Below are 26,378 nucleotides of genomic sequence, written 5' to 3' on the forward strand. Positions count from 1 at the left end.
GAGAGGACCAAGGTCTGCAGCTGCCCATCCTACAGCCTTTCCTCACTCTCCAACACTGTCTCAAAACAAAGTGCCCAGCTAAAATATCAGTTTACTTTAGTCAATACTGTTGGAGCATATGCAGGGAGGGATGGGGAAAGGGACTCACTAGATTCTCTTTGCAAAAAAACAAGTTCTTAGTTCAACCCAGGGGCTCCCACAAAGGGACTAAAGAGTAAATAATAAGAGTCAATGCCAGCAGACTTCCCAGATCATGCTTACACCATGGTACCAACTCAATTAAAAAATCAGTTGCTCACCCACACAGAACCATTGAGAGCACACCCTGAGGCTCAAAACCTCTTCTAAAGCCATAAAATAATACTCTTTGGGTCCTGAGGTCAGGACAATTTCAAGAGCCCCCGCACAGCCTTCAAAATCATTTCCAAAAAGTCTGAACAACAGGACATGGAACTTGAGAGCACAATGCCAGCAGATTTGCACATCACTCATGAACAGCCGCCCACATGGGTGTAGAGGGAACATGTGTGTGGATGTGTATGTGCCCTGATTCATTGCTACATGAAACATAATTGACACTCTTTCAAGTCAGGTAAGAAACAGAATGAAGAAGACCTGCCTACATCAGTGGGTGGGGGGTGGGGGGTATTATGCACACTGGCATCAGAGACAATTTTTTTCCTGGCTTTGCCAAGAGCTTTCTTAGGGGAAACAGAAATATACAAATAATAACAATAGCAATATTAACAGCAACCACCACCACTACCACCAGATACTGACATGCAAATAAGTGTCAAATTGGAATGCTGCTTCTAGCTCATGTTTTCCAGAGCTTTCATCCCATTCCATCCAGACTTTTTTTTGGGGGGGGGTGCTCAAAACTCTCAATTTAGCATGATACATACTTTCATTTTGTCATGGAAACCTTCTAATTAGAAAGACTTCTGATTTTAAAGAACAAACAAGGAAGCAAACAAAACCACTTTCTCATTAGCCCTAGCAAGTTCTATTTAAAATGTAGTTCAAGAACATCTTTGCAAATGAGATTACCCCAAAGAGGCATATCTAAATACATTATTCCCAAGGTAGGTAGAGAGCTGGCTTTTGTTGTTTTTTGGAGGACATACAGAGAAAATCCCCAAACTCAAATTCACAGTTACAGTCTTTGGGAAAAAGAACCAGTTACTGTCAATGTCTTCTCTTGCTAATTCATAAAGATCAGAGAACGCTTTTACACCCCATTCCATGATTCCAAAGAAATTGACATTTAATTATTTTTAAAATGTTTTAAAGGTGGCTTCTTTCCAAATTGGATATTGTAAACCCTGTACAGCAAATTAAGATTCAGAGAACACAGTCACCAACTGCCAGCACAACGCACCCCACCACATCACTTCCCAAATTCTCGCTTCTCATTAGAGACTGAAGAATCATTTTCCCTAAATTCATTCCTCGCATCAATTTTTCCCTCTAAACATCTAGTGCAATACTGTTTTTCCCTAAGGTGCCAGAAATTAATCATACTCTTCCCACAACCCCCCTTGCCCCAAACAAACCCAAATGCGCTTCTGATGGCAAGAGATAAATTTTGACTGAAATTCTATGATGGAATTTAAAGGTAGTTTTAAAGAAAACGAATTGACAAGACACCACAATCAGCAGAGCCATTGTATAAGGACACAGAGCTTGCTTCATGAACGTCACATAGGTGGAGAATGCACACACACACATGCACACATAAATAGAAAGCATTTCTTTATCAACAGTTTTACTCAAGCAATAAGTAACTACACTCACAGCCATACTTAAAAGACAAGACATAACAAAAGATTTAGGGAGAGATAATATACCAACGTCATACATATCACAGCGAGGCCATGTTGAAGCTCAAAACGCTTTCCCCCCTGAGTAAGAAAGCTTGCTCTTTCTCTCCCTCTCTTTCCCTGTCTCTGTCTCTCTCTCTTTTTCTTTTTTTATCTTTCTTTTTTTTTCTTGGAGGTTCTCGGGATGAAATCAAAACGAGAGTTTGAAACAGCTCAGGTGGCTGGACTCCATTCAGCGCGTTCCCAGGAAAAACATGAGTATGACATTTACAAGCAGGAGGACTACAATCACGGCAAAAACGACTACAGTTTGCACATCCAGGGTCATGGTGCAATGCAGAACACTGTAGTGTTCCAGATGGGGGGCCGGCAGATTGGGAGATGTCAGTCTCTGTTCTGTCAGACTGTCCATACAGCCACCATGCTAGAAAGGAGAGGAGGAAGTCGGGTGGTTGGGGAAGGGCTGGGTTTGGTGCCCGAGTTTGATATGGGAGGGGGGGAAGGGGGAATGGGGACAGGGGTGCTTGCTTCCCCCCTTCTCAGAACTGAGCTGATCTTTCTTCCCTAGCTGAGAAATCTTAACTTGCGCTGAAGTCGGCAGAGTCCAGCATTCTCTCTCGGGCGCCACGGAAAAGGCAAAATCCTGGCTTTCAAAGGGAAAGGCGGGAGGAACCAGAGCGAGGTTCTCCGGCGCCTGCTCAGTCTGTCGGTCCGGGGGTGCGTCCGTCCACCTGCCTGGCTGGCTACCGGTCAGTCTCGGTCTCCCCTACTCCTTCTAATTCGCTCGCTTTCCTACGCTCTCTCTGCTCGCGGAGCTCCCGGCTGCCAGCCACCCTTTCGATCCCTGCCTCGCTGGCTCTCTTCCTCTCCTCTCCCCACCCCCCAATCCGAAGACTACGTTTTTATTCTCCGAGCGACTGCCAGCGCCTGCGTGAGGCACAACCCAGGCTGCTGACAGGCCCGCCGGCCAATAGCAGGTGCCGCAGAAGCGCGTTTACTCGCCGGGGGGCGGTACTTGAGCTGGCGTGCTACCGGCGGCAGCCAATCGGAGAACCCACGGTTCCCCCAGCAGGCCCGCTTCATCCAGCCCAGCTGGAGGCCCTGGCTGCCAGTTCTGGCGTGGGGGTGGGGAGCATGTTGTGGATGGGTTGATGCAGATGAGGGGAGAGAGGAGGGAAAGGATTGGGAAGGAGGGAGAGATCGGACATAAGGGGCCAAAGGGGAGAGGGCATGGCAGGGAGGGAGAAGGGAATGAGGAGAAGACAATGAAAAGCAGGAGGAAAAGAAAAGGAAAGATGGGAAGGAGAAAGAAGAAATAGGGGGATACGACGATGAAGAAAGAGAACGGTGGAGGAAAGGAAGGAAAAAGATGGGGAGGAGGGAAAAGGAACGGGGGAAAAAGGGATCCTTTGCAGCCACTTTGTTTGGAGCCTGGGCCAAGGAGGAAGCAAAGATGCCTTTAGGCCACTGTCTAAGTATTTATAGGCGACTCACAATTAGCTATATAAGTTCAGCAAATCAGTGCTGTGTACAGAACCACAAGGACACTCAACAAATTATCCAAAATCCAATTCTGTTTGTCTTTCTCTGATATCTCTGCACTTGCAGGTCAGATTTCCTTTCCTACTTATGGTTTCTTTACACTATGACAGCTTGCACTCTTCCAGCATACTGGGTACTAGGAAGAGAAGACAGATTTGCAGTGGAAAACCCTCTACAAAACTTGCAGTCTGGTTGAAATCACTGCCCTGTTCTGTGTTGGTGACCTGGTGTCCGAAACTTGGGGAAAAGCCCTGGACTAGAGACAGGAAGTTTTCAGATTTACTCCTAGCCCTACCTCAAGGTTGCTGTATGACTTTTGGGCAACTCCATTCCCCTCTATGGGCCTCCATCTCCCTTCTGCCACATGAGGACTTAGACCTATCTGAGAATTCAGTGAAACCTCCGAACCCTCACCTCAGAAAAAAAAAATACAGCAGGCTCCTGGGCCCTCAAAAATCCAGGACTAACTTATACAGAAGATCTCTAAGGGCCCTTCTTACTCTTACATTCTAGGACTGTAAACGTGAACACATAGATATTGGTGGAGAGGGGCAAGAAACTAGATTAGCCAGGGATAGAACAAATTAATTTCTGGAATTTCTAGCATACTATAGACTCAAAGAGGAATGAGAATTGCTCTCTATTCTCTAGAAATCTGAGTCTAGGACAGTCACCCATTTTAACTACGTGACTGGAAATTCTGAGTGAATGCAGGTCATAAGCAAAATGGCCCCTAGCCTTACAAGATAGAATAAAACCTAAAGAAATGTTCACTTTAAAATTTTGACTCATCACATCAGCTATGAATGATTTGTGCCAAAACAACAAAAAATCCTGAATCAGATCAAGCTTCTAGATCCAGCTATCAATTTATAGGCTACACAGGAGACAGAAAAACATGTTAAATTGCAATACGGGGATACAGACTGTAAAAAACTACAGGACCAACAACCTGGTTCTTTAGCAAGTAAATAGGGAGAAAAAAGTGTGATTGATTCAGGTGGAACTTGTGTATGTGTGCATAGACACACATTTGTGACATTTATGAGACAAATGGGAATTTGAACAGCCTGATAATATTAAGGAATCACTATTAATTGTAAATGATATTGTGGCTAAGTTTAACAAAAGGGGAGAATGGGGTATATCTTTGTGACCTTGGATTTGGTAATGGTTTCTTAAATATGACATGAAAAGCACAAGCAACAAAAGAAAAAAAATAGATAAATTGGACTTGATCAACATTAAAAAACTTTTGTGCTTTGAAGGACACTATCAAGAGTATGAAAAGAGAATCCACAGAATGGAAGAAAATACTTGCAAATTATGTATCAGATAAGGGACTTGTATCTAGAATACATAAAGAGCTCTTACAACTCAATTATATGAAAAAAAATAACTCAATTTAAAAATTGGCAAAGGATCTGAATAACATTTCTCCAAAGAAACGGTCAATAAGCACATGGAAAGATGCTCAATATATTAGTCATCAGGAAAATGCAAATCAAATGCAAGAAATGCAAATGAAGGAAATTTACTATAGCGTATTTGTAATGGGACACCACTTTGCACATGCTAGGATGGCTATAATCAAAAAGCTAGATAATAAGTGTTGGGAAGGATGTGGAAAAATTGGAACCTTCATAACACTGCTGTGGGAATGTAAAATGATGAAGCCACTTTGGCAAACAGTCTGGCAGTTCCTCAAAAACTTAAACATGGAGTTACCATTTGACCCAACAATTCCACCCTTAGGTATATACCTAAGGGAAATGAAAACATGCCCACACAAAAACTTGTACATGAACATGAATAACAGCACTGTTCACAATAGTCAAAAGATAGAAAGAGCTCAAATGTCCATCACCTGGTGAATGGATAAACAAAATATGGTATATGCACACAATGGAATATTATTCAGCCATAAAAAAAACCCGAAGTACTGTTACATGCTAAAACATAGGTGAACTTTAAAAATATGCTAAGTGAAAGAAGCTAGACACAAAAGGCTTTTATATGATTTCATTTATATGAAATACCCATATAGTTAGGATAAATACTGTTTAATGAAGCTTTTGTTTTATTTACATATAAATATAAACGTTCTAGGTTGTGATGTAAAATATATTTCTTACAGCAGGCAATGGTCAACATAGTTTGAAAGCCACTCTTCTAGATTATGTTGAGACAGATACTGGTGATCAGGACAGTACCATAATGTAAACAACTAGAATCTTTCTCCTTGCCTTTGAAAGTGCAATCTTATCCTTTCTCCACATCACCATCTATTGACCCTTCAACCCACTGCAGCCTGACTTTCACTCCCATCATCCCATAAGAAACTGCAACTTCTTGTGAATATAAACAAATGACCAACTTGTTGCTAAATCTCATGGCCAATTTTCCATCTTTATCTTCCCTGACTTTTCTCCCTCTTGACTCCATTGATGCCTTCCTCCTTCCTGAAATGCTCCATTTGCCTTGGGGACACCATCCACATGACCTGTCTGGTTATATTGTCTTTACTTCCTGCTTGGGTTCTTCTTCATTTAAGTCATTAAGGGCATGATTTCTCAAGGTTCTTCTAATCTCAGCCCCCTTTTCTTCTCATTCCATACTTGCACTGAATGATGGACCTATCCATTCCCAAGGCTTTAACTACCTACCACCTACAATACACACTGATGTACCTCCTTTCAATAAAGTTACAGGACACCAGTGGGGGAATAAAACAGATGTAGGTCCTTGCCTGCAGGGAGCATACAACTCTCTGCTGATAACCCCTAGGTAGCTCTCCTGAGCTTCAGAGATGAATCTCCAACTACCTTCTGGACATCTCCTCCTGAATATCTCACAAGAATCTCAGACTTGATAAGTCCAAAAGTGAAGTCATCTTCTCCCACCCCTGCCAGCTTCCTCCTTCCCCTGAGATCCCTGTCCCTTAGGAATGTCACACACAGAACTAGCCCAAAACCAAGGAGATATCCATAAGTCTGGCTTCCCCCTCACCTTGCTACTAGCCAACCAGTCTCTAAGTCTTGATGATTCTCTTTCTCCTTAAGGAATGTGTCCTCCCTCTCTCTTCCTGCTGCCAGCACTGTGGTCTCTTGTGCAGCTCTCTCTCCCCAATTCAGCTTCTACTCTCCTGAACAAATTATCTATTTCAAAAGCAGTTCTGCCCTTATCAATTCTATGGTGGATACTATATATTGGTCGCTGGGGATCCATGCGGCCCCCCTTCAAGCCTGCCTTCCTATATTGCTGAAAAGCTAAAAACCAAAACCTACAACAACAACAACCTGTCATTTCTCAGACTCATTTGCATCCAGCGTTCTAGATGTGATTTATTTCTGCCAATCATATGCATATGCACAATATTTGGAAGAAAAGTGATAATGCAGAAACCATACTTCTGCTGTTTCTGGTGGCAAGTAGAGTGGTGGGGGTTTAGGGTTTTCTTCAGCCGTGCTACACTTCCATAGGTCCCAGTGTCTGGACACTGGCTTTGTGTCTTTGTACAAGCAGGGAATGAGACTTTTTTAAAATTTTATTTATTTATTTATTTATTTTGCTACTGAGGATTTGGAAGGCATAATGTTACTCTAGTCAATAGTTAAGGCAGTGGCAGATTTCTAATTCCTAGATTGCAAATCAGGTGGAGTGTTCCCAAAGCTCCTGATGCCTCACCTTCCTGCTCGTGGCAGAGAAAACAGCTCCTCTGGTATTGTTCTGGGAGTCATTCCTGGAGGCCCAGTCTAAACCTTGCCCCTTCAGACCTTCAACAAATTTTGTAAGCACCCAATTTTCTATATTAAAACTCTGCTGAAAAAACTAGACCAATTTAATTTCTGCAGCTGAACCCTGGGTTATACAGCTCCTCTGCTCAAAGGCCTTCCATGGCTCCCCACTGCCTTTAAGGGAAATTCTGCAGCATAGCATACAATGCTTTGCCAATCTGGTGTCCTTTGCCTGACACTTAGCAGTTGCTTCATAAACATCTGTTGAATGCATGAATGTCTCCTTCATCAACTTGTTTCTTCTCAGAGAATTATATCTTCCAACCACAGAAGGCAAGACATGATGAGACCTCAGAGAAAATGTACTCTAAACCCTCATGTTCTAGGTTAGGAAACTGAAGCCCAGAGAATGAAAGTAAGGTACACAAGATTACACAACTAATTGCTGGCAGAGCAGAAACCAAAACTCTTATTTCTTGAATCTCGAAAGTACTTCTGAGAGATTTCAGACTTTGGAACATGACATTTGATCCCAGCCTATTTGCGGTTAGCTTTCTGCATAAGGTGATCATTCAACTCTGTTCACAATTTCAAAAAATTAGATGAGGCTCCCACATTTCAAGAAGCACTGCCCCACCAACAGGTGCACCCACAGAGAGCTGACCATCTGAACACAAAGCAAGAAGGCGGCCATCTGCAAGCCAAGAAGAGAGGCCTCAAAAGAAACCAACCCTGCCAACACCTTGATCTCAGGCTTAGAACTGTGAGAATATACATTTCTGTTGTTTAATCTCCCAGTCTGTGGTACTTTGTTGTGGCTGCCTTAGCAAACTAATGTAGAAAAGCTATCAACATCTTAGTGATCAGTTTGGCATATGCTGGAATAACATTAATAGTCACTTTAATAGTTTTATTAAAATTTATTCTGGATGTCTAAAAAACAAAGGATAACCAACAAGGACCTACCGTATAGCACAGGGAACTCTGCTCAATATTCTGTAACAACCTAATTGGGAAAAGAATTTGAAAAAGAATAGATACATGTATATGTATAACTGAATCACTTTGCTGTACACGTGAAACTAACACAACATTGTTAATCAACTATACTTCAATATAAAATAAAAAGTTAAAAAATTAAAAAGCACTGTCCCAACCTCAAAGGCAGCCCTTCTGCTAACTGTCAAGGAATCACAGAATCTCTTGGTATAGCAAAACCCCAATTCCATCCTTCAATCTTTTCTGCAACATCCTCATCCAGTTTTAGCTCCAACACACAAAACAATGGTGAGGTTCCTCTCTCCTAAGACAACCTGTTAGTCTTTGGGACAATCTCAGTTGGTGGAAAGTTCTTTCATCTCTTTGAGCCAGATGCTATCACTATTTCTATCACAGCCACTGCTGAGGAGCTAATCACTCCATGAGATAGTCTGGAATATAAATGTTCCCAAACTCACATTGAAATTACTATAAGCACCCAGTATATTTCTCAGGATCCAAAGGGCCCTCATTAGATAATAATAATAACAGTTAACACTTATAGAGTGCTTACTCTGAGCACTGTTCTAAGCCCTTTACATATATTAATTATTTTAATTCTCACAACAACCCTATGAGGAAGATACTATTATTGTCCTTATTTTACAGGTGAGGGGACTGAGGCATAGTGTTTAAATAACTTGCCCAAGGTCACATGGCTAGTCAGTGGTAGCGCCCAGATGCAAACCCAACCCAGTCTGGCTCTAGAGCCTATGCTTTTCAACACTATGCTGTATAAATGCCACTAGGTGACACATGTTCCACCTTCCAATAGCATCTGACATGATGTCTCCTGGGTCACAGGAATAAACTGTTTCAATGTCCTGACTGGAGTCCCAATGGCCTACCACCCAGGTATAAGATATCTAGGTCTTAAATATTTGCCTTCTCGCAGGGAAAAGCCAATACCTGGTTGTCCTTTGCCCCTCATGGTTCAAACAGCTCCCAAAGCCCCACTTCTGTCAGGAAGCACACCCAAGGAATGTTCCACATTTTGTCCTGACCCCTACTGCTACTCGCTTATTTGCCATCCAACTCCCACCTCAGCCACCTGATAATCCCCGATATTTGCCACAGGCAGCCTGAAGATATTGAATCCTTTCTGTTCATGTTCTTGGTTACCTATATGACTAGATGCTCTTGCACATTCATGAATGTCAGCTCTATTTAGGAGAATCAGTTCCTTGAGGACAGGAATTCTTGGTTAGTTCAGTTATTCAGCACAGAAATCACCACACCCCCCAAATCAGTTAAATCCAATAAGCAGTTATTTTGACAGCTAAGGGGTACAGAGAGCCTCTCGGGAAACTTACAATCTAGTAGGGAAAAGAGTCACAAACACACATAATTTCTATGTCATACAGTAAAATATCCTAAGCACAATCAGATAATGAATAAAGTTGTTGTTGATGATTATAGAACAAATCATAGAATTTCATACTTGAAATGGGAAAAAAAGGTTATTTCCTTCCAACCTCCCTTTGTAGGAATTCTCTCTACAGTATATGTGATGGGGTAGGGGGAGTGGAGAGGGAGGAGGAAACATCTACTTTGGGCAAGCATGGTGCTAGGCTTTTCAACATGTCATTTTATTTAATTCTTCCCAGAAGCCCGAAAAGAAGTAATTGTTATTGCTATTTTAAAGAGTAGAAAACTAAGGTTAAGAATGTTTACATCGTTTGCTCATAGCCATACAAGTAGGATGTAGCAATTGCAAGGTTTAAACTGAGATGTATTTCCAAAGCCCACCTTTTTTTCTCCACTCTCTCTGATGAGTTTTGTTCAGCAGCCACTGGAATATTTTCAGTAACAAAAAAGAACTCACCCTGAAGCTTCCAAAGCCATTATTCATTTTGAGCTAAAATTCACTATACTATGGTTTCTGTCCATTTGTTAGAGTGCTATCCTCTGGGCGATGCAAAAAAGGTCTATCCTTCTAAGCAATAGTCTTCTTAAGTGTTTGAAGACATCTATCATGGGTTCAAACTCTTATTCCTCCTGAACGCCCACCTTACACACACACACACACACACACACACACACACACACACACACACACACACTTGTTTTCCAAGATAAACATGACCATTTCTTTAAGCTCTTCCACTTGTGGCATGGTTTACAGTCCCCTCCCCAGGCTGGTTGCTTGTCAGTTTGTCCACACATCCCTCAGAACACATATCCAGGTGAGAGTGACAATGGGGAGTATGGTGAAACTGTCACCTCCCTTATTCTAAACACTGGACCTGTGAACTCATGTTCACCTAAAATGGCTGATACTTGCATGTGCTGCTGTGCTCCCACAATGCCTTGAGAATCTCATGGCAAAGTGAAATAAGCAGTGGAAAAAAAGCTAAAACATTTGGATGTAAATCCAGCCTCTGCTTCTTGGTAATCGTATGACCTCAAACAAGTCCTTAAACTTCCTTAAAACTCAAAAGGCTATGACTTGTTTTCAGTTGTAACTTAAAATAAAGCATTGGTTGTTTTAAAATTTCAACAGCCTTGCCAAAGTTGTGGCAGGCATGGAGCTGGTCCCAAGTGGGGTACTCTGAGGAAAGGGTGATGAGTGATTAGCTTAAGTTAAAGAATAAAGTTGCATATAATTGTGTGGTTGTGGGGGTGGTGTTTTACGGGGAAAATCAGACATAGGATTAAGAATTTGACTCTGCCTGAGGACTTTTCTCCTAGCTATCTAGAAGTTTAGCTCTAATTACATCTCTTCAAAAGGAGTCCATCCTTGACCACCCTCTCTAAAAGTGAACCACACCATCACTCTCTATTCCATTATCCTGCTTTTCTTTCCAGCCCTGAAATGTTATATAATTCTTGGTTTATTGGTTTATTTTCTCCCTTTATAAAGTGTAAGCTCCATGAAGGTAGAGACTGTTTTGTTCATTGCTATATCTCTAGCACCTAGAACAGCGCTTGGAATTCAATAAATATTTTTAAATGATTAAATAACTAAATGGTAAATGAATGAATGAATGAATGAATGAAGACCAAAGCATAGTTCTGCTGATTCACAATGTAGGACGTAGAGGAAATGTATCATGGAATTATTCTCTGCTGTGGCCTGTGAATACCAACCTTTGCACTGCCTCCCGTCCCTCAAGGGCCTTCGTTAGTCAGAACTTCTCCAAAAGGGACTAAAAGTTCCAGATTACAGGCTGAGAATTTCAGGACCTCTTTGGTTTTCTGTTCCTTGTTGGCAGAAGCCATTCTAGACCGCCACTAAGAAGGAAGCCCTTCCCTCAAGAAAAATTGCCTATAACACCCTCCTGTGGCCAAAGACTGAATACATCTCTGAATAAATACCCAGGAACAGCAATTTCCTCCAGTTCCTTTGCATGCATCTATTTCAGGCCTATTTCTTTCTCTCTTTTTGGGGTGGGGGGCGGTGCTTATTGCAGTTCTATTTCAAGAAAGCTAGTGGGTCAAACAACCTGCCTCTACTCAGGTTAGAAAAGACTGGTTGGAAAAGAGCAGTGAGTCTAAAAGCCCCTTCAGAGGAAGTACAATGCTTTCATATCAGGCTCAGTATCCTTCTGGGAAAGCCAAACCCAATAATGCATCAATTCAAGGTTGGAATGGGCAGTGAATGCTTCCCTGAGGACTAGTGTTTAGTTTTGGAGCCTAATCTCCTGGACAGTTCCATTTTGGGACCTCATGACTCATTCAACCAGCTACCCTTCTGACTCCTATGTCCAAGTTTATTTATTTACAGGCTTCATTTAAACTGAAAACCGCTGAGCAGTAAGGACACTAAGCATTCATCATCAAATTAAACATGGAGTTTTGCTCAGAATAGATGCCTGACAAGCATTACATAGATAAGCAGGTAGATTGGTAGGTAGTTAGGTAGGTAGATGATAGGAATAAGTTGAAACTGCAGTAGGAGAGGAGGGGGTTAGTTCAACTAGGGAGTTTGTAAGATGCTGGATTATGTGTCAGAGGGAGTCTAAGGATTTGACTTAGGAACTGTATTTTCTATAGAAGTCCAAGGTAGTCTAGCAGTGAGGCTCTGAGTGAATATGTAAAGAGAGTTGGACACTACCAAAGATTGGTAAAGAAAAGATGTGTGCAGGACACACAGATGGATAGAGGCTTGTAGAGATTTGTGAGGGCCAAGATGAGACTTCTGAAGCTCTCTGTGGACTGGTATGGAGATATCTCAAAGATACATTATGTGCAAAAAAGAAATATGCAGAATTAATATTGTTACTATTATCCAAGGCAATCTACAGATTCAATTCAATCCCTATCAAAATACCAATGGCATTTTTCACAGAACTAGAACAAATAAATCTAAAATTTGTATGGAAACACAAAAGACTCTAAATACCCAAAACAATCTTGAGAAAAAAAGAACAAAGCTAGAGGTATCACACTCACTGATTTCAAACTATACTACAAAGCTACAGTCATCAAAACAGTATGGTGCTGGCATATAAACAGACACATACATCAATGGAATATATTGGAGAGCCCAGAAATAAGCCGACCCTTATATAGTTAATTCATCTACAACAAAGGAGGCAAGAATATACAATGGGGAAAACAACAGCCTCTTCAAAAATGCTGCTGGGAAAACCAGACATTTACATGTAAAAGAATCAAACTGGACTATTTCTCACACCATATACCAAAATAAACTCAAAATGGATTAAAGACTTGAATGTAAGACCTAAAACCATAAAAATCTTAGAAGAAAACATAGGTGGTATGCTCTTTGGCATCAGTCTCAGCAATATTTTCTTGGAGATGTCTCCTCAGGCAAGGGAAACAAATGCAAAAATAAACAAATGAGGCTACATGAAACTGAAAAGCTTTTGTGCAGTGAAGGAACTATCAACAAAACGAAAAGGCAGCCTACTGAATGGGAGAAGATATTTGTAAATTATATATCTGATAAGGGGTTAATATAAAAATATACAAAGTGCTCACAAAACTCAATATCAAAAAAAAAACAACAACTTGATTGAAAAATGGGCAGAGGACCGGAATGTTCCAAAGAACACATACAGATGGCTCACAGATACATGAAAAGATGCTCAACATCACTAATCATCAGGGAAATGCAAATCAAAACCACAGTGAGATATCACCTCACAGTTGTCAGAATGACTGTCATCAAAAAGACAACAACTGACACTGTTGGCAAGGATGTGGAGAAGAGGGAATCCTTGTGCACTGTTGGTGGGAATGTAAATTGGTAAAGCCACTATAGAAAACAGTTCCTCAAAAAATGAAAAATAGAACTTCTACATGGCCCAGCAATTTCACTTCTGGGTATATACCCAAAGAAAAAAAACCCACTGATTTGAAGAGATATATGCACCCCTATATTCATTGCAGCATTATTTAGAAGAGCCAAGATATGGAATCAACCTAAAGTGCCCATCAATAGATGGACTGATAAAGAAAATAGGGAATATTACTCAGCCATGAATAAATGGAATCTTGCCATTTGTGACAACATGGATGGACCTAGAGGGTATTATGCTAAGTGAAATAAGTCAGACAGAAAGAAAAATACTGTATGATTCACTTATATGTGGAATCTAAAAAACAAACAAATGAGCAAACATAACAAAACAGAAACAGACTCATAGATACAGAGAAAAAAACTGGTGATTGTTGGGGGGGAGGGGGGAGGGGATGAGTGAAATAGGTGAGGGAGATTAAGAGGAACAAACTTTCAGTTATAACATAAATGTCATGGTGATGTACAGCATAGTGAATATAGTCAATAATATTGTAACATTATTAACATTGTATGGTGGCAGATGGTAACTAGACTTACCATTGTGATCACTTTGTAAAGTATAAGAATATTGGATCACTATGTTGTACACCTGAAACTAATATAATATTGTAAGTTAATTATACTTCAATAAAGGAAGTAAAAAGAAATATGCTGAATAGTATATAAAATGTGTGATTTTTGGGGGGTGAAAAAGAAAGAAAATAAGAAAATATTTTTGTATCTGCTTATATCTGCATAAAGAAATTCTGGTGACCTCTGCCCTTCACTTTAAGCAAGCCCCAGACTCTCAGTACTGTAGTTTCCTCACATGAAAAACAGGGAGATTCTTACGGTTCTTGGTGAGGGTTTAATGAGTGAATACATGTAAAGTGCTTAGAACGATGCCTGGCACATAGTAATGCTCAGTAAATGCTAACAATTACTATTATTTGAGAGTTTGAATATTATCTTTGCCCCCAACTTTAGGCAAAAAATATATTTTCTGAGCCTCAGTTTCCTCATCTATAAATAAAAGAAACAAATAATGCCTACCAAAAAGATGATGAAATCATGAATTTGAAAGTGCTCTATGGATTAAAACATTTGGTTAAGAAAAGAAGAATTGTTATAGTAGAAAAAGGTGAGGGGGATACTAAATGAAGATTCTACTTATTCAATGCTCCCCATCTCACCTCCAGCATTCTGAATGAGATCATATCTAAGCAGCAAGTGGAGGTCTTTAACGGTCATGAGTCATTTCTTTATTAAATATCAGAAGATTAGTCCTGGTTCCCACTTCTCTAAAGCAGAGTGGCAAAAAGGGGCTGCACACCAGTGGTTGCCACTCCATCATGAGATGCTAAATGTTTCTGTATAACTGTTCTTATTTCTAGGAGGTGCTGAGGTTCATTGATTCCTCTGCTATCCTTAGCAGCTTCTGTGAAAGGAAAGAAAGTTGCACTCAGTCCTGAAGGCTCACTCTCCCCCCTCCATACATATATCCAGTTTATGAAGTACAAAATAAGTCACTTAAGCAGGAGTACCAATTCTCCAGATCACAGAAAACAGCCCTTACAGGCTCATTTTATGATATTATCTGGTTTGCACCTCACAACAGCCCAAGAAGGCTGGCAAGGAGTGAGGGGTAATAGTTCCCACTTTACATAAGGGGAACACTCTGCTTCTCAGAAGGAAAGTGACTTAGCTCTCACCACTTCGTGGGAGAATGGAAAGAACAAAGAATTAAAAGCCAGAAAACCCAGTTCTGGGGAAAGTACTTTAGAATCTGTAAAGTTCTATCCATTTGGGATTTTTAATAAACTGTCATGCCAGGGCCAGGACTATAACCCGAGTTTCTTGTCCTCTAGACCAGAACTCTTACTGCACTGATGATGGAAAAGAGAACAGCAAATAAGGATCAAGAAAAATTATCCCCCAAGAATAACTGCAGCTTACATTTAAATAGAACTTCACAGCTTCTTAAATAGGCCTTTTATCACATTTCAACCTCATTGCAACCTTGTGAGGGAAATGCAGCTAGAAATAGGAAACTAAAATTTTAACCCCCCCTACACATACTTCTTATCCCTCTTCCCTGCTGTATTTTTTCTCCTTAGCACTTAGAACATAGTATATGCTTTATGGAATCATTTGCTTAGCATGTATCTGCCCTAGTAGAAAATCCGTTCCACAAGGACAGAATTTTTGTCCCTTTTGTTCACCATTCAGTGCCTAGGACAGTGCCTGGTACATAGCAGATGCTCAATAAATATTATTAAGTAAGTGACTGAAGTGTCTATGTGGCTGTGTGCATGTGTGTGGGGGAGAGAGAGAGAGGGAGGAAGGGAGGGAGGGAGAGCGAGGGGGGGAGGGGGAGAGAGAGAGAGAGAGAGAGAGAGAGAGAGAATGGCCCCATTTTGTATATTAGTAACCTGATATACAGAAGACTTAAGCAATTTTCCCAGGAAGAACTTCTGAAACTTCCCATTTCAGCCTGTTCCCTTCACCTAACTGCCTGGCTGGTTCAGAGACATCTTACCTCTGCAAAAAGCAACATTTACTGCAAATGCCTCTGCCTTTTCTACAGCCAGCTTCAGGCATGGTTGGCTACAGGCAGCCTGAGGTTCTTCTCCTTCATCAGTTCACTCATCCATTCCACAAATATTCACAGGAGTGCCTGCTATGTACACAAAACACATCCTGCCAGGCTTCATTGACCTTTACACACCCAAATACATTTGTCTCACAAACACTCAAATGGCTTCCCTGAGTTTTCACAATCTCTGATATTTATAATGGTGAGGGAGGAAGGGGCAAAAGTCATTTGATTTCTCAGCATGTGGCCTGAGGGTCCTGCTCTCTTCCACAACCTACCTGGCAGTTTCATGCCTACCTCATAGGATTGTTGGGAAGATTAAACTAGATACACATGCAAAAGACTTAGAGCAGTGCAGTGCTTGGCACAAGGTGAATGCTGGCTTGGTAAATGTTAGCTATTATCCTCAAGCCCTACTGCATTTGTGATCTTATTGCTGATACCCCTTACCTCTGGAATGAAGGAAGCCAAGCAAACATCCACTCCTGGCAAGCAGGAAGAGTAACGCTCAAGGAACTACTATAGAATTACAGATCTATTTCTCATCCTGGCTCTGTTTGAAGATAGATGTGTGGAAAAGATACTTCATCTCTCTCAGTCTTAGTTTCCCCAACTTTTAAGTATAAAGAGTGTTGTGATGCCCACATAAATTCACATATGTGAAGGTGCTTGGAAAATGAAAAATACCAAAAAGGTGAAGGATTATTATTGTATTAAAATAATAAAGATGATCATTAATTGAACCCTTGCTATGTGAAATACACTGTACCAAGTGCTTTACATAGATTAATTTCATATTTACAATAGTACTAATGACCAGGTACTACTATTATTTCAGTTTCACTGATAAGTTGTGATAGTTAATTGTATGTGTCAATTTGTCCTGGCCACAATGCCCAGATATTTGGTCAACATTATTCTGGATGTTTCTGTGAAGGTATTATTTTGGGTGACATCAACATTTAAATCAGTGGACTGTGGGTAAAGCAGATTATACTTCACAATGTGGGTGGGCCTCTTCTAATCAGTTGAAGACCTTAATAAAACAGAGACTGACCTCCCTCTAGCAAGAAGGAATTCTACCAGCAAACTGCCTTTGGACTCAGACTGCAACTCTTCCCAGCTTTCTGGCCTACCCTACAGATTTGGGATTTGCATCTCCACAATCACATGAGCCAATTATTTAAAATAAATCTCTCTCTCTCCCTCTCCCTGTGTGTGTGTGTGTGTGTGTGTGTGTGTGTGTGTGTGTGTGTGTGTGTGTGTTTATTTATAAAGTTGACTCTTGAACAATGCAGGAGTTAAGGGTGCTGAGCAAGAGCACAATTGAAAATCCACGTATAACTTTACAGACAGCCCTCCTCCATATCCACAGTTCCACATCCATGGATCATATAGTACTGCAGTCCGTATTTTTGGAAGAAAAAAAATTCACATATAAGTGGACACACGCATTTCAAACCTGTGTTGTTCAAGCGTCAACAGTGTGCGCGCGCGCACACACACACACACACACACACACACACACACACACATTTCCTGCTGGTACTGTTTCTCTGGAGAACCTTGACTAATATATAAGGAAACTAAAGCTTAGAATGGTTAAATCCCTTGCCCCAAATCACACAGCTAGTCAGTGGCAGAGCCAGAAACCTAGGGGTCATCTTCCATATTTCCTCCCTGTTCTATGCCTCTCTCACTCAATCCAGCACCAATTTCCATTGATTCTATCTCCAAAATTGTTGTCCAATCTGCCCTCCTCTCCTCAGCTCCAGTGACTTCATTTCTGCAGCAGTATCTCAACTGGGCTTGCCATCTCCATTTTCACCCTCCTCAATCCATTCTCTATAGCCTGCAAAAGTCAACTTCTCAGATCATAGAGCAGATCCCACCATTCTACTGCTTCAAATGCTTCCTATTGTACTTAGAATAAATAGCATTTGTCATTGCCCGGCACTATCACGCACACTGTGAGCATAACTCAGTCTTCACAATAACACTATGGATAGTACCATTTTTATTCCCATTTTTCAGAGGGCATAACTGAGGCACAGAAAGGTTAGGTAACATGTCCAAGGTCACTAAACTAATAAGTAGCAGAGTCAGAATTTGAATCTAGGCAGTCTGGTTGAGAGTGTGCTATTAAACACAGAACTATACTGTCTTTGAGTATAGCTGATGCACACCTTCCCTGGGCCTGCAAGCTCCCTGGGCCTACAAGGTCCTGTGTGAGCTGGTCCCTGTCTGACCTTCTGCCTTCCTATCATGCCACTTGCCTCCTTTTCTGCCTGTGCTCCAGCCATACTGGCCTTCTTTCTATCCCTCAAGCATACCAAACTATCTCAACCTTAAGGACTTTGCACATGCAATTCCTGTTGCCTCTCTCAAACTCCCCACAAACTTCACTATCTTATCCTTTATTTTTTATTATAATCCAAATTTGTTAGGATTTTGCCCCTACATAGCTGACTCAACTTAAATGTCACTACCCTGGTATGTCACACAGGCCCTTTGACAAAATGTTTCCTCACGGCAATAGGACTTCTTAGAGCTAGCTGAATGCATTTATTTTCCCCCACTGCCTGGTTTCCATTACTGAACAGTTTAATCACTTGCAGAACTAGTCATATTCTAACACACACACACATAAAACGCCCCCCCACACCAAAAACAGCACAATGAGCAAATTTCTCAAAGCAATGGGCTAAGAAGAAGCTCCTCTCATCATGTCATGGGGCTGTTTGGGGGCCTTTTTCAGTCCCTCCTCAAGCAGAGAATTCAGGAAGCCTTGGGCTGGGGTGGGAGGGATATTTCCTTGTGAATGAAATTCCTGTTGGATCTCTTGGCACTCAGAGAAGAGTAAAGTTGGGTCTCATCTTCTGAGGGCTGAATTCAGGGCAGTAGAAAAGATCATATTCTACCCACCCAAGTGTATATCCCCTCTGTACTGTTAGGAATAATAATTCTTCCCCATATGGGTAGAGAACAACAAAGTTCACACAGCCCCTTCCTGTCTACTCACACATATGATTCTCACAGCAAACTGGGAAGATAAGTGAGACTATGTGATGGTTAATTTTATGTATCAACTTGACTGGGCCACAGGGTGCCCATACATTTGGTCAAAAATTATTCTGGGTGTTTCTTTTCTTTTTTATTTTTAATTGAAGTATAGTTGGATATGGGGATTCTTTTCCCAGTTATACTCACTTTGTGGTCTTGGGTAAAGCACCCTCCCTATCTGAGACTCACTTTTCACAATCTATAAAATGAGTGGTATTAAAACATTTTGTGTGGGAGGTAGGGAGAGCACAGAGAAAGCAAAACCCTTTTCCAAAATAGTAAGCTACAACCTAACATATGAAGCAAAAACCCAGGTGCTCTGGATAAATCAAAAGTAGGAGACCCAAATTTCTGCCTGCCCCTGCCCCCCTCCCTTGAGGCACTGCCATGGTAACCCTAGGGCTCTGAGGCAGGGGACCTGCAAACCTTTTGTGTAAGGGGCTAAATAATATTTTAGGCTTTGCAGGCCATATGGTCTCTGTCACAACTACTCAAATCCGCCTTTGTATCATGAAGGCATAATGAGCATGGCTGTGTTCTAATAAAACTTTATTTATGGACTCTGAAACTTAAATTTCATATAAATTTCCATGTAATTTCATATACGTGTATCACAAAATATTGTTCTTCTTTCAATTTTTCCCAACTATTTAGAAATGTAAAAACCATTCTTAGTTTGTGGGCTGGATTTGGCCATCAGGCTATAGTTTGCTGACCCCTGATCTAAGGAGTTAGGCTAAATTATACCCAACGTCATCCAGCTTGAACATTACAGCTGAGGCAGCCCAGAAGCAACATGAGCACTGTAGAAAGTACAGCCTGAAATTATACTGTTGCCATGGAAATTCCAGAAAGTAGATAACAGAGTGGACTGGGTCTGCTCAAGGGTAGGAGACCACCACAAAAAGGAGAAGGCTCAAATTCTGATCTAACCCCTCACTTCCCCAGGCTGATCTGCATTTTAAACTACTTGGTAGTTCATCTACTGTCAGAACTTCAGCTGTGACCAATGCCTCCCAATCTTCCTCTGAACTCAATATGTAGATCACCAACTGGCCTATTGAATATCTCCCATTTGAGGCTGTTCAAACATCTCAGACTCAACTTGGCTCAGACTGTACTTGTCATCTCCCCTCTATAAATGCTCCTCCTTGTTTTGCATTCCCAATCTCTGTGAAGGATATCACCATCCCCTTGGTCTCACAAGAAGACTGTCACTGGGGGGAAGTAAAGGAAGACTAGGGCACATCAAGTTTTGATTGATACCTCACCAGATTGATGGCAGTAGTTTTACTATTGGCCACATCTGTCAGGCTGTGGCTCATAGTCCAAAGCTGAGTTCAAGCCCTAAGTTTCTGCATTTCTACACTGGCACACATACATGTGGATTAACTGTGACAATAACTGCAGGTTGTCTTCCAATGGCCCCTTCTTCCTTTGAATCAGAAACCTTGCCCCTGATTGTTAGCTTGCACATAACCAGCCAGTTTACATAACTACATTTCCAAGTTTCCCTTGCAGCTGGGAGCATCCATGTGACTCAGTTCCTACCAATTAGATTTAAGGAGAAGTATTAAATAGAACTTCCTGGAAGGCTTCTTTCAAAAGGAGGGTCAAGCCCTTTTCCTCCTCTTTTATCCTCTCTTCATGCTACCTAGAATGTGGATGTTAATAAATGTTCTGGAGCTTCAACACTCATCTTGGATCATGGAGCAACCTCAAGCATAAAAGCCAAATGCTAAGGATGGTGGAGCAGAGAAGTCCCTAAAGACTTTCTGAAGGTACTATATTGGCCCAGATATGCCTATATTCTGACCTATTTTATGTGAAAGAATAAAACCTGTGTGTTTTAAGCCAGTGTGAATAGATTTCTGTCATTCATACCAGAATTAAATCAACCATTAAACTTACCAGTTGTCATTGTATCTTACTTATGCAGAGATTTCCACCAACTCAAATGTTGTGGCTTTTATATAGGTAACATGAAATTTGGCATGGAATTAGTTCAAGATTCCATATTCTCCAAAGCGATGCCATACCAAGGATGGAGCAATAAGAGTAGGAAACCCTTAGTGCAGGCAATGAAAGAGTGTACTAGCTATAGAATTTTTTTTTTTTTTTTTTTTTTTTTTGCGGTACGCGGGCCTCTCACTGTTGTGGCTTCTCCCTTTGCGGAGCACAGGCTCTGGACACGGAGGCTCAGCGGCCATGGCTCACGGGCCTAGCCGCTCCGCGGCATGTGGGATCTTCCCGGACCGGGGCACGAACCCACGTCCCCTGCATCGGCAGGCAGACTCTCAACCACTGCGTCACCAGGGAAGCCCTACCGAATTTTTTAAAGACTAAAAGTCAAAGTGTACTTTTATTATCACTATGCGCCAGCAATTTTAAATAATGCCAGTAACAAAATACTCCTTGAAAAAAATCTTTTGTTGGTCAAAGCTCTAAACAATTGTTATTACTGAGTTTTAGTAATATATTCAATACATAAAGTTTCAAATTAGTACCTTTGATGACTTATCCTTTAATAATATTGTATTCTACATGGAAATTGATTCAGAGTCAATTCAGCTGATTCCAGTTATACATTTGCCACCCTCCCACATACACACAGATTTTACATGTGTTCCCTCAGTTCATTTTACTTTGGAAAGGTTTAAGACCATTCAAGGTAGCTTTGGGTGCATTTCATATCTGCAAATCCTTCTGGCACTATATGTTCCAGAATTTAAATAGTAGATTTGAAGTAAACAATGATAGCATGACAATTGTAAAGTCAAAGAGACAATGTAATTTATTTCAATTCTGTCATCTATGTGACCAATTGGAGTTTTTATTTGTGCTTAAAATATAAAACAGAGAAGACAATACGAACTGTAAAGTGTAGTATTTTTGTTCAGTAAGTACACATTTTAGATCATATATGAGATGTTACTGAATTTGAATATCTTTAAAATTGAAGTTCATTCTTTTTCATTGTTAATTATTTGAAAATTAAAAAACAAATCAATAAAATAATTATTAGTACTGATTAGTACATGATTATTACTGAAAATAATTTTGTCACATAGAGGAGAGAGTATTAAAAATGAGCCATTCCAGATGGCACATATGTTAAGTGTATCATATCTTCAAAGTACTAATAATATAATTAATATTCTCCAGAATCCCAGAAAGCAAGAGACTGGTTCATTGGTAATCCACACAGAATCAACCCTCAATTAGCCTCACTAGAGGCCAGGAGCCCAAAGCATATCATTGGATCATTGACATAGACACAAAATTCCCTTGCATGCATCCACCCACTCTGTTCATTCTAGCTCCACACTCAGCCATTCGAGATTTGGATGGGTGGTCAGAAAGGAGAAAGACACAGACCGTCTACAATGCTGAGTACAGCACTTTCATACAGATTTTCATCACCCTGGTCCAAGCCACCATCACCTCTAGCCTGGACTATTCTAACACCCTCCTCACAGGTCTTTCCTTTGCCCCACTACAATCTATTATCCTCTTAAAATTTAAGTCAGATTATGTCCCTATCTGTTCAAAACTACCCATCTCACTCAGATTAAATGTCCCCAGGACATTGGCCTCCTTGTGTTTCTTAAACAAACCAGCTGTGCTCTCTCTCTCTGGCTGTTTCTTATGGCTAGCACTCTCTTCACCTAAACATCCCCAGAGACCTTGTTCCTTCACTTCCTTCACATCTCTGCTCAAATGTTCCTTAGTCAGAGAGGCTCTGACTGATTTATCTAATATATCATCCCAGCCCTATCTCTCTCTATTCTCTTACCAGGTTTTCTTTTTCTTCTTAGAGCTTAGCATCTCCTGACATATTGTGTAGTCATTTGTGTAATTGTTTAGTGAGCTCCCTTGACCCTCAGAATGTAAGATCCATGAGAGCAGATAATTTCTTTTTGTTCACTGCTGCCCCCAGCACCTAGATCAGTGTCAATTCATAGTAGACTCTAGGTTTTTGTTGAATTAATTAATAAGCTCAATAGATCCTATGAGATAAGTTACTTTGTCCCCATTTTATGGGTGAGAATACTGAGAATGGAAGAGGTTTGACAATTGTCAAGTGTTTCAGAGCTGAGAAGTGTAAAAGCCAGGCCCCTCAGTGTCAGACTTGTGATTCTGAGACCAGCTTTCTTTCCACTCTAGGCATACTGCCTAACCCAGCACAAACTGCCATTGCAGACACAAGCTATGAATAAATACACTGAACAATTTACCATCAAAAGTGAGCTCACAGTTTATTTTAACACTATCTACTGAGATGGAGTTTATTCTGTAAAATGCCAACTGATGTTTTACTGTTCAAGGACCTTTGTGTAACATGTGACACTTGCAATCAGTTACAACAGTCAAATGTTCAAAGAAATCTCACTGTTATGAAGAGTTCAATCTGGATTTCAAGGGCTTTGCAAATGAAAGAACAACGAGCAATGACCTTTTGACTAGCCATATTATAAAATGGTGGCTAAATATATACTCCTATTTTTTCATAACAAACCACTAGTTAAATTTTACCCAACATTTACTTCTAGGAAACTGAGAATCTCAGACCTGGAAGGAATTTTGGTAATCATTAATAGCCCCATTTAATAGGTGAGAAAACTGAGGCTCAAAGCACTCCTGTTAAACAGCAGGGCCAAGGTTAGAAGTTTCCTGCCTTCCAGGCTATAATAGAATTTACTAATCTTATCTCTTGAATTCTGGCAAATAGTTAAATAAATGCTTTCATCATATAATATTCACTACTTCAGTCTCCTAAAAATATGAGATTTCTCCATCAATCAATCTTTAATTACATAGTCTCCACAAGTTTTCTGTTACTCTCTCCTTTCTCACACACAATCGGCAAAACTTCAGATTTCTCCATTAACTTAATCTGTTGTCAATGGGTGGCTCTGGACCCTTATACTACAATATATTTAGGAGAGGAAGGAGGTCTCACCTAGACCCTGTTGCTAGAAATACTAGGACTGTCATGGGTTTTATTCAGGCAAAATTCATGGCATTAGTTCTCATGAAGGAAGTCCTTTATCAAGATCATGACTCTTTGTTCCTTTCTGCCTTTATCAGCACCATTTGATGATTCTGTGTAGCAGTGGAGAGGGACAGTGACAGTCAGGAGACTCCTTTGCTGGACTGAGTTTTGCCTTCATGGAGCTGTGTGGCCCTGGGCAAGTCTCTCCCACTCTCTGGGTCTCAACTTTCCTGGATGGACAACAAGGATTTAAAGGTCTTTTCCTGCTCTATGGTTGTCTGGTTCTACAAACATTTGAAATAGCTTTATGGGACCCCAGGGAAAGAGGGAGATCTGAGAAGAGTCTCTTGAAGCCCTGGCAAATACAAACTGAATGACTTCAAGAACCACTGAAACAGAGGTCTAAGGAAACTGCAAGGAAGGGAAGAGGACAGCTCCTCTGAATACAGTCCTAGCCCACACCAGATTCCCTCCTCCTTTCCAGAACGGGAGCAAAAAAAGGAGTTAAAGATCAATTTTTGTCCAGCAGCTTCAGGCTACTTTCCTTCAGCTGTAAGTTATGGGTGGCAGTGCCATCAGTGCCTGCTGACCCAACCCTACTGCCCTCCAAGACCCTCTTGCCCATGCCTCCCAGCTGAGGACAAAGGCATGGTGGCCTCCCATGCCCCAGAGTCCCTGACCAGACTTGAGCTACCCCTGGCTGAGTCAGAGAGGCATCAAGATGCAGCCACCACTTCCTCTCTGCAAAGGAAGTCATTCCAAGGTCTCCAGGTGGAGAACAGAGCATCATGGCATACAATGAACTGTTGGAGGATGATACTAAACACACACACAAGCACACACTCCTTGGATGGGGGTGGGGGGGAGAGCTCTCCTAACTGAATGAGGCCCAGATCCATTTCCAGGATGGCAGTTTCTGTAGCTGTCTCTCCTTGACAAAGCTCCAAGTGTGGACAGGGTGACCCGAGCCCAGGCAAGGAAGGGCTTCAGGACTCCCCCAAGCAGCTTCCCTGAGAATGGCTCTCTGGCTCGTCCCAGGAAGGGGATACACGCAGCTCTCCCATACTGCCCCCTCCAAAATCCCAGGCTTTGTGACTACCCCCTCCCTCCCAACCCCGTGCCATACCCCCCAATCCCCCCACCCTCCTGCGAGACTAACTGCTCCCAGAGAGCCCCTCTACCAGCCCTCTTGCCTCTCTGGTCTTCCAGGTGACCCCCCCCCCACCGCCGCTCGGGGTTGGTAAGAACGGGGACGGAGAAGGGAGGGGGCTTTCCTCGCAGGCAGGCAAGCAAGGGCTCCTAAAATGGCCACAGCAAGCTTGCTGGTATCTCAAGGACAGCGGAGAGGGCGGTGGGCAGAGACTAGGGGGCTCACTGCCTGGCGGCTGGTGAAGGAGCTGGGGGTGGGGCTAGGGGACTGAAGCTCAAGCTGGGGAAGCTGCGGTTATGTGCACTCACCATTCCCGATCCACCCCTTATCCACTGCATGGTGCTAATGAAGTCCGGCTTCTCCAAGGCCCCGGTGGCTGGCGCGGGTTGTCTCGGGCTGGCTGGGCTGGCAGAGCTGGAGCAAGCGAAAGCCCCAGCGCCCCCTCCCCCTCGCCTCCTTCACAGCCCTACAGCCCAATCCCCTCCGCTGCGGACCTCGCCTTCATTCAGGTTGTTCCATCCCTGCAGGCAGGCTCTGCCTTTCTGCCCCGCAGCTCCCGAGGTGCTTGGCCTGGGGAAACGTGGGAGGGGGTTCCCCACCGACTGCCTTTGTCCCCTGCTGAGGCTTGAGATCTGGGAGGTGGGGTGCAGGGAGAGGATGTGGGTGAATAACCTCCGCCCAGGAGAAGGCAGCTGCCACCTCTGCCTGCCTCCGGCTGCACTGGAGTTAGATGCTGTTTATTGTGGGGCTCCCCAATTGTGTCGAGTCAGCAAAAAGTCCTTTCCAAAGTTGCCAGAGGTGTTAGGCCAGCCTTTTAAATAATAAGATCCTGCCCCAGTGGAGCTATGCCAGCACTCTCCCACTTCACTCCCTCCAGCACTCCCTCTACATAGTCCCCTGGGGTCTTCTCTCCTAGTGCTACTCTCTTGGGGATTTCATCCTCATTATCACTTTCACTTCTCAGAACAACCTTGTGGAGGCAGGCATTAGTATCTCCATCTTACAGATAAATAAATAAATAAATGATGGAGGAGACCTATCTAAGGTCACAGAAAAAAGATAAAGTCTCAACTTTACCCTCTGCTGCTTTCCAGGCTTCTTTTTGCTGTCATTCATACACACACACACACACACACACACACACACACACACACATCCTCAGGATTCTTCCTCACACCCTCAGGA

The 26,378-nt window shown here is 41.9% G+C and overlaps 2 protein-coding genes across 6 annotated transcripts in view; both read right to left on the bottom strand.

Annotated features, from left to right (window-relative positions):
• The window catches only part of ARHGEF9 (Cdc42 guanine nucleotide exchange factor 9), a 239,649-nt gene extending 214,070 nt beyond the window's left edge, over positions 1–25,579 (bottom strand). For 2 of the 5 annotated variants that reach the window (XM_028482653.2, XM_055081692.1), the window contains exon 1: positions 25,502–25,579. In XM_028482653.2, the coding sequence (XP_028338454.2) occupies positions 25,502–25,531 (30 nt within the window). In that variant the 5' untranslated portion in view covers positions 25,532–25,579. Of the gene's footprint in view, positions 1–1,850; positions 1,945–25,501 lie in introns of those variants that run through there. The other 3 variants (XM_055081695.1, XM_055081694.1, XM_055081693.1) reach the window with 3 other exon arrangements.
• LOC129391723 (uncharacterized) lies at positions 2,056–2,693 on the bottom strand. The gene has a single exon (XM_055081697.1). It carries the CDS (start codon positions 2,233–2,235, stop codon positions 2,056–2,058), a length of 180 nt encoding a protein of 59 aa, XP_054937672.1. The 5' UTR covers positions 2,236–2,693.
• Positions 25,580–26,378: the final 799 nt, after the last annotated feature.

The sequence above is a fragment of the Physeter macrocephalus genome, chromosome 21, assembly GCF_002837175.3.
Source record: "Physeter macrocephalus isolate SW-GA chromosome 21, ASM283717v5, whole genome shotgun sequence".
Taxonomy (NCBI): Eukaryota; Metazoa; Chordata; class Mammalia; order Artiodactyla; family Physeteridae; genus Physeter; species Physeter macrocephalus.

What these genes read in the sequence shown, in the direction of transcription:
- LOC129391723 (XM_055081697.1), bottom strand. Translation starts at nt 2,235, where the DNA reads ATGGACAGTCTGACAGAACAGAGACTGACATCTCCCAATCTGCCGGCC.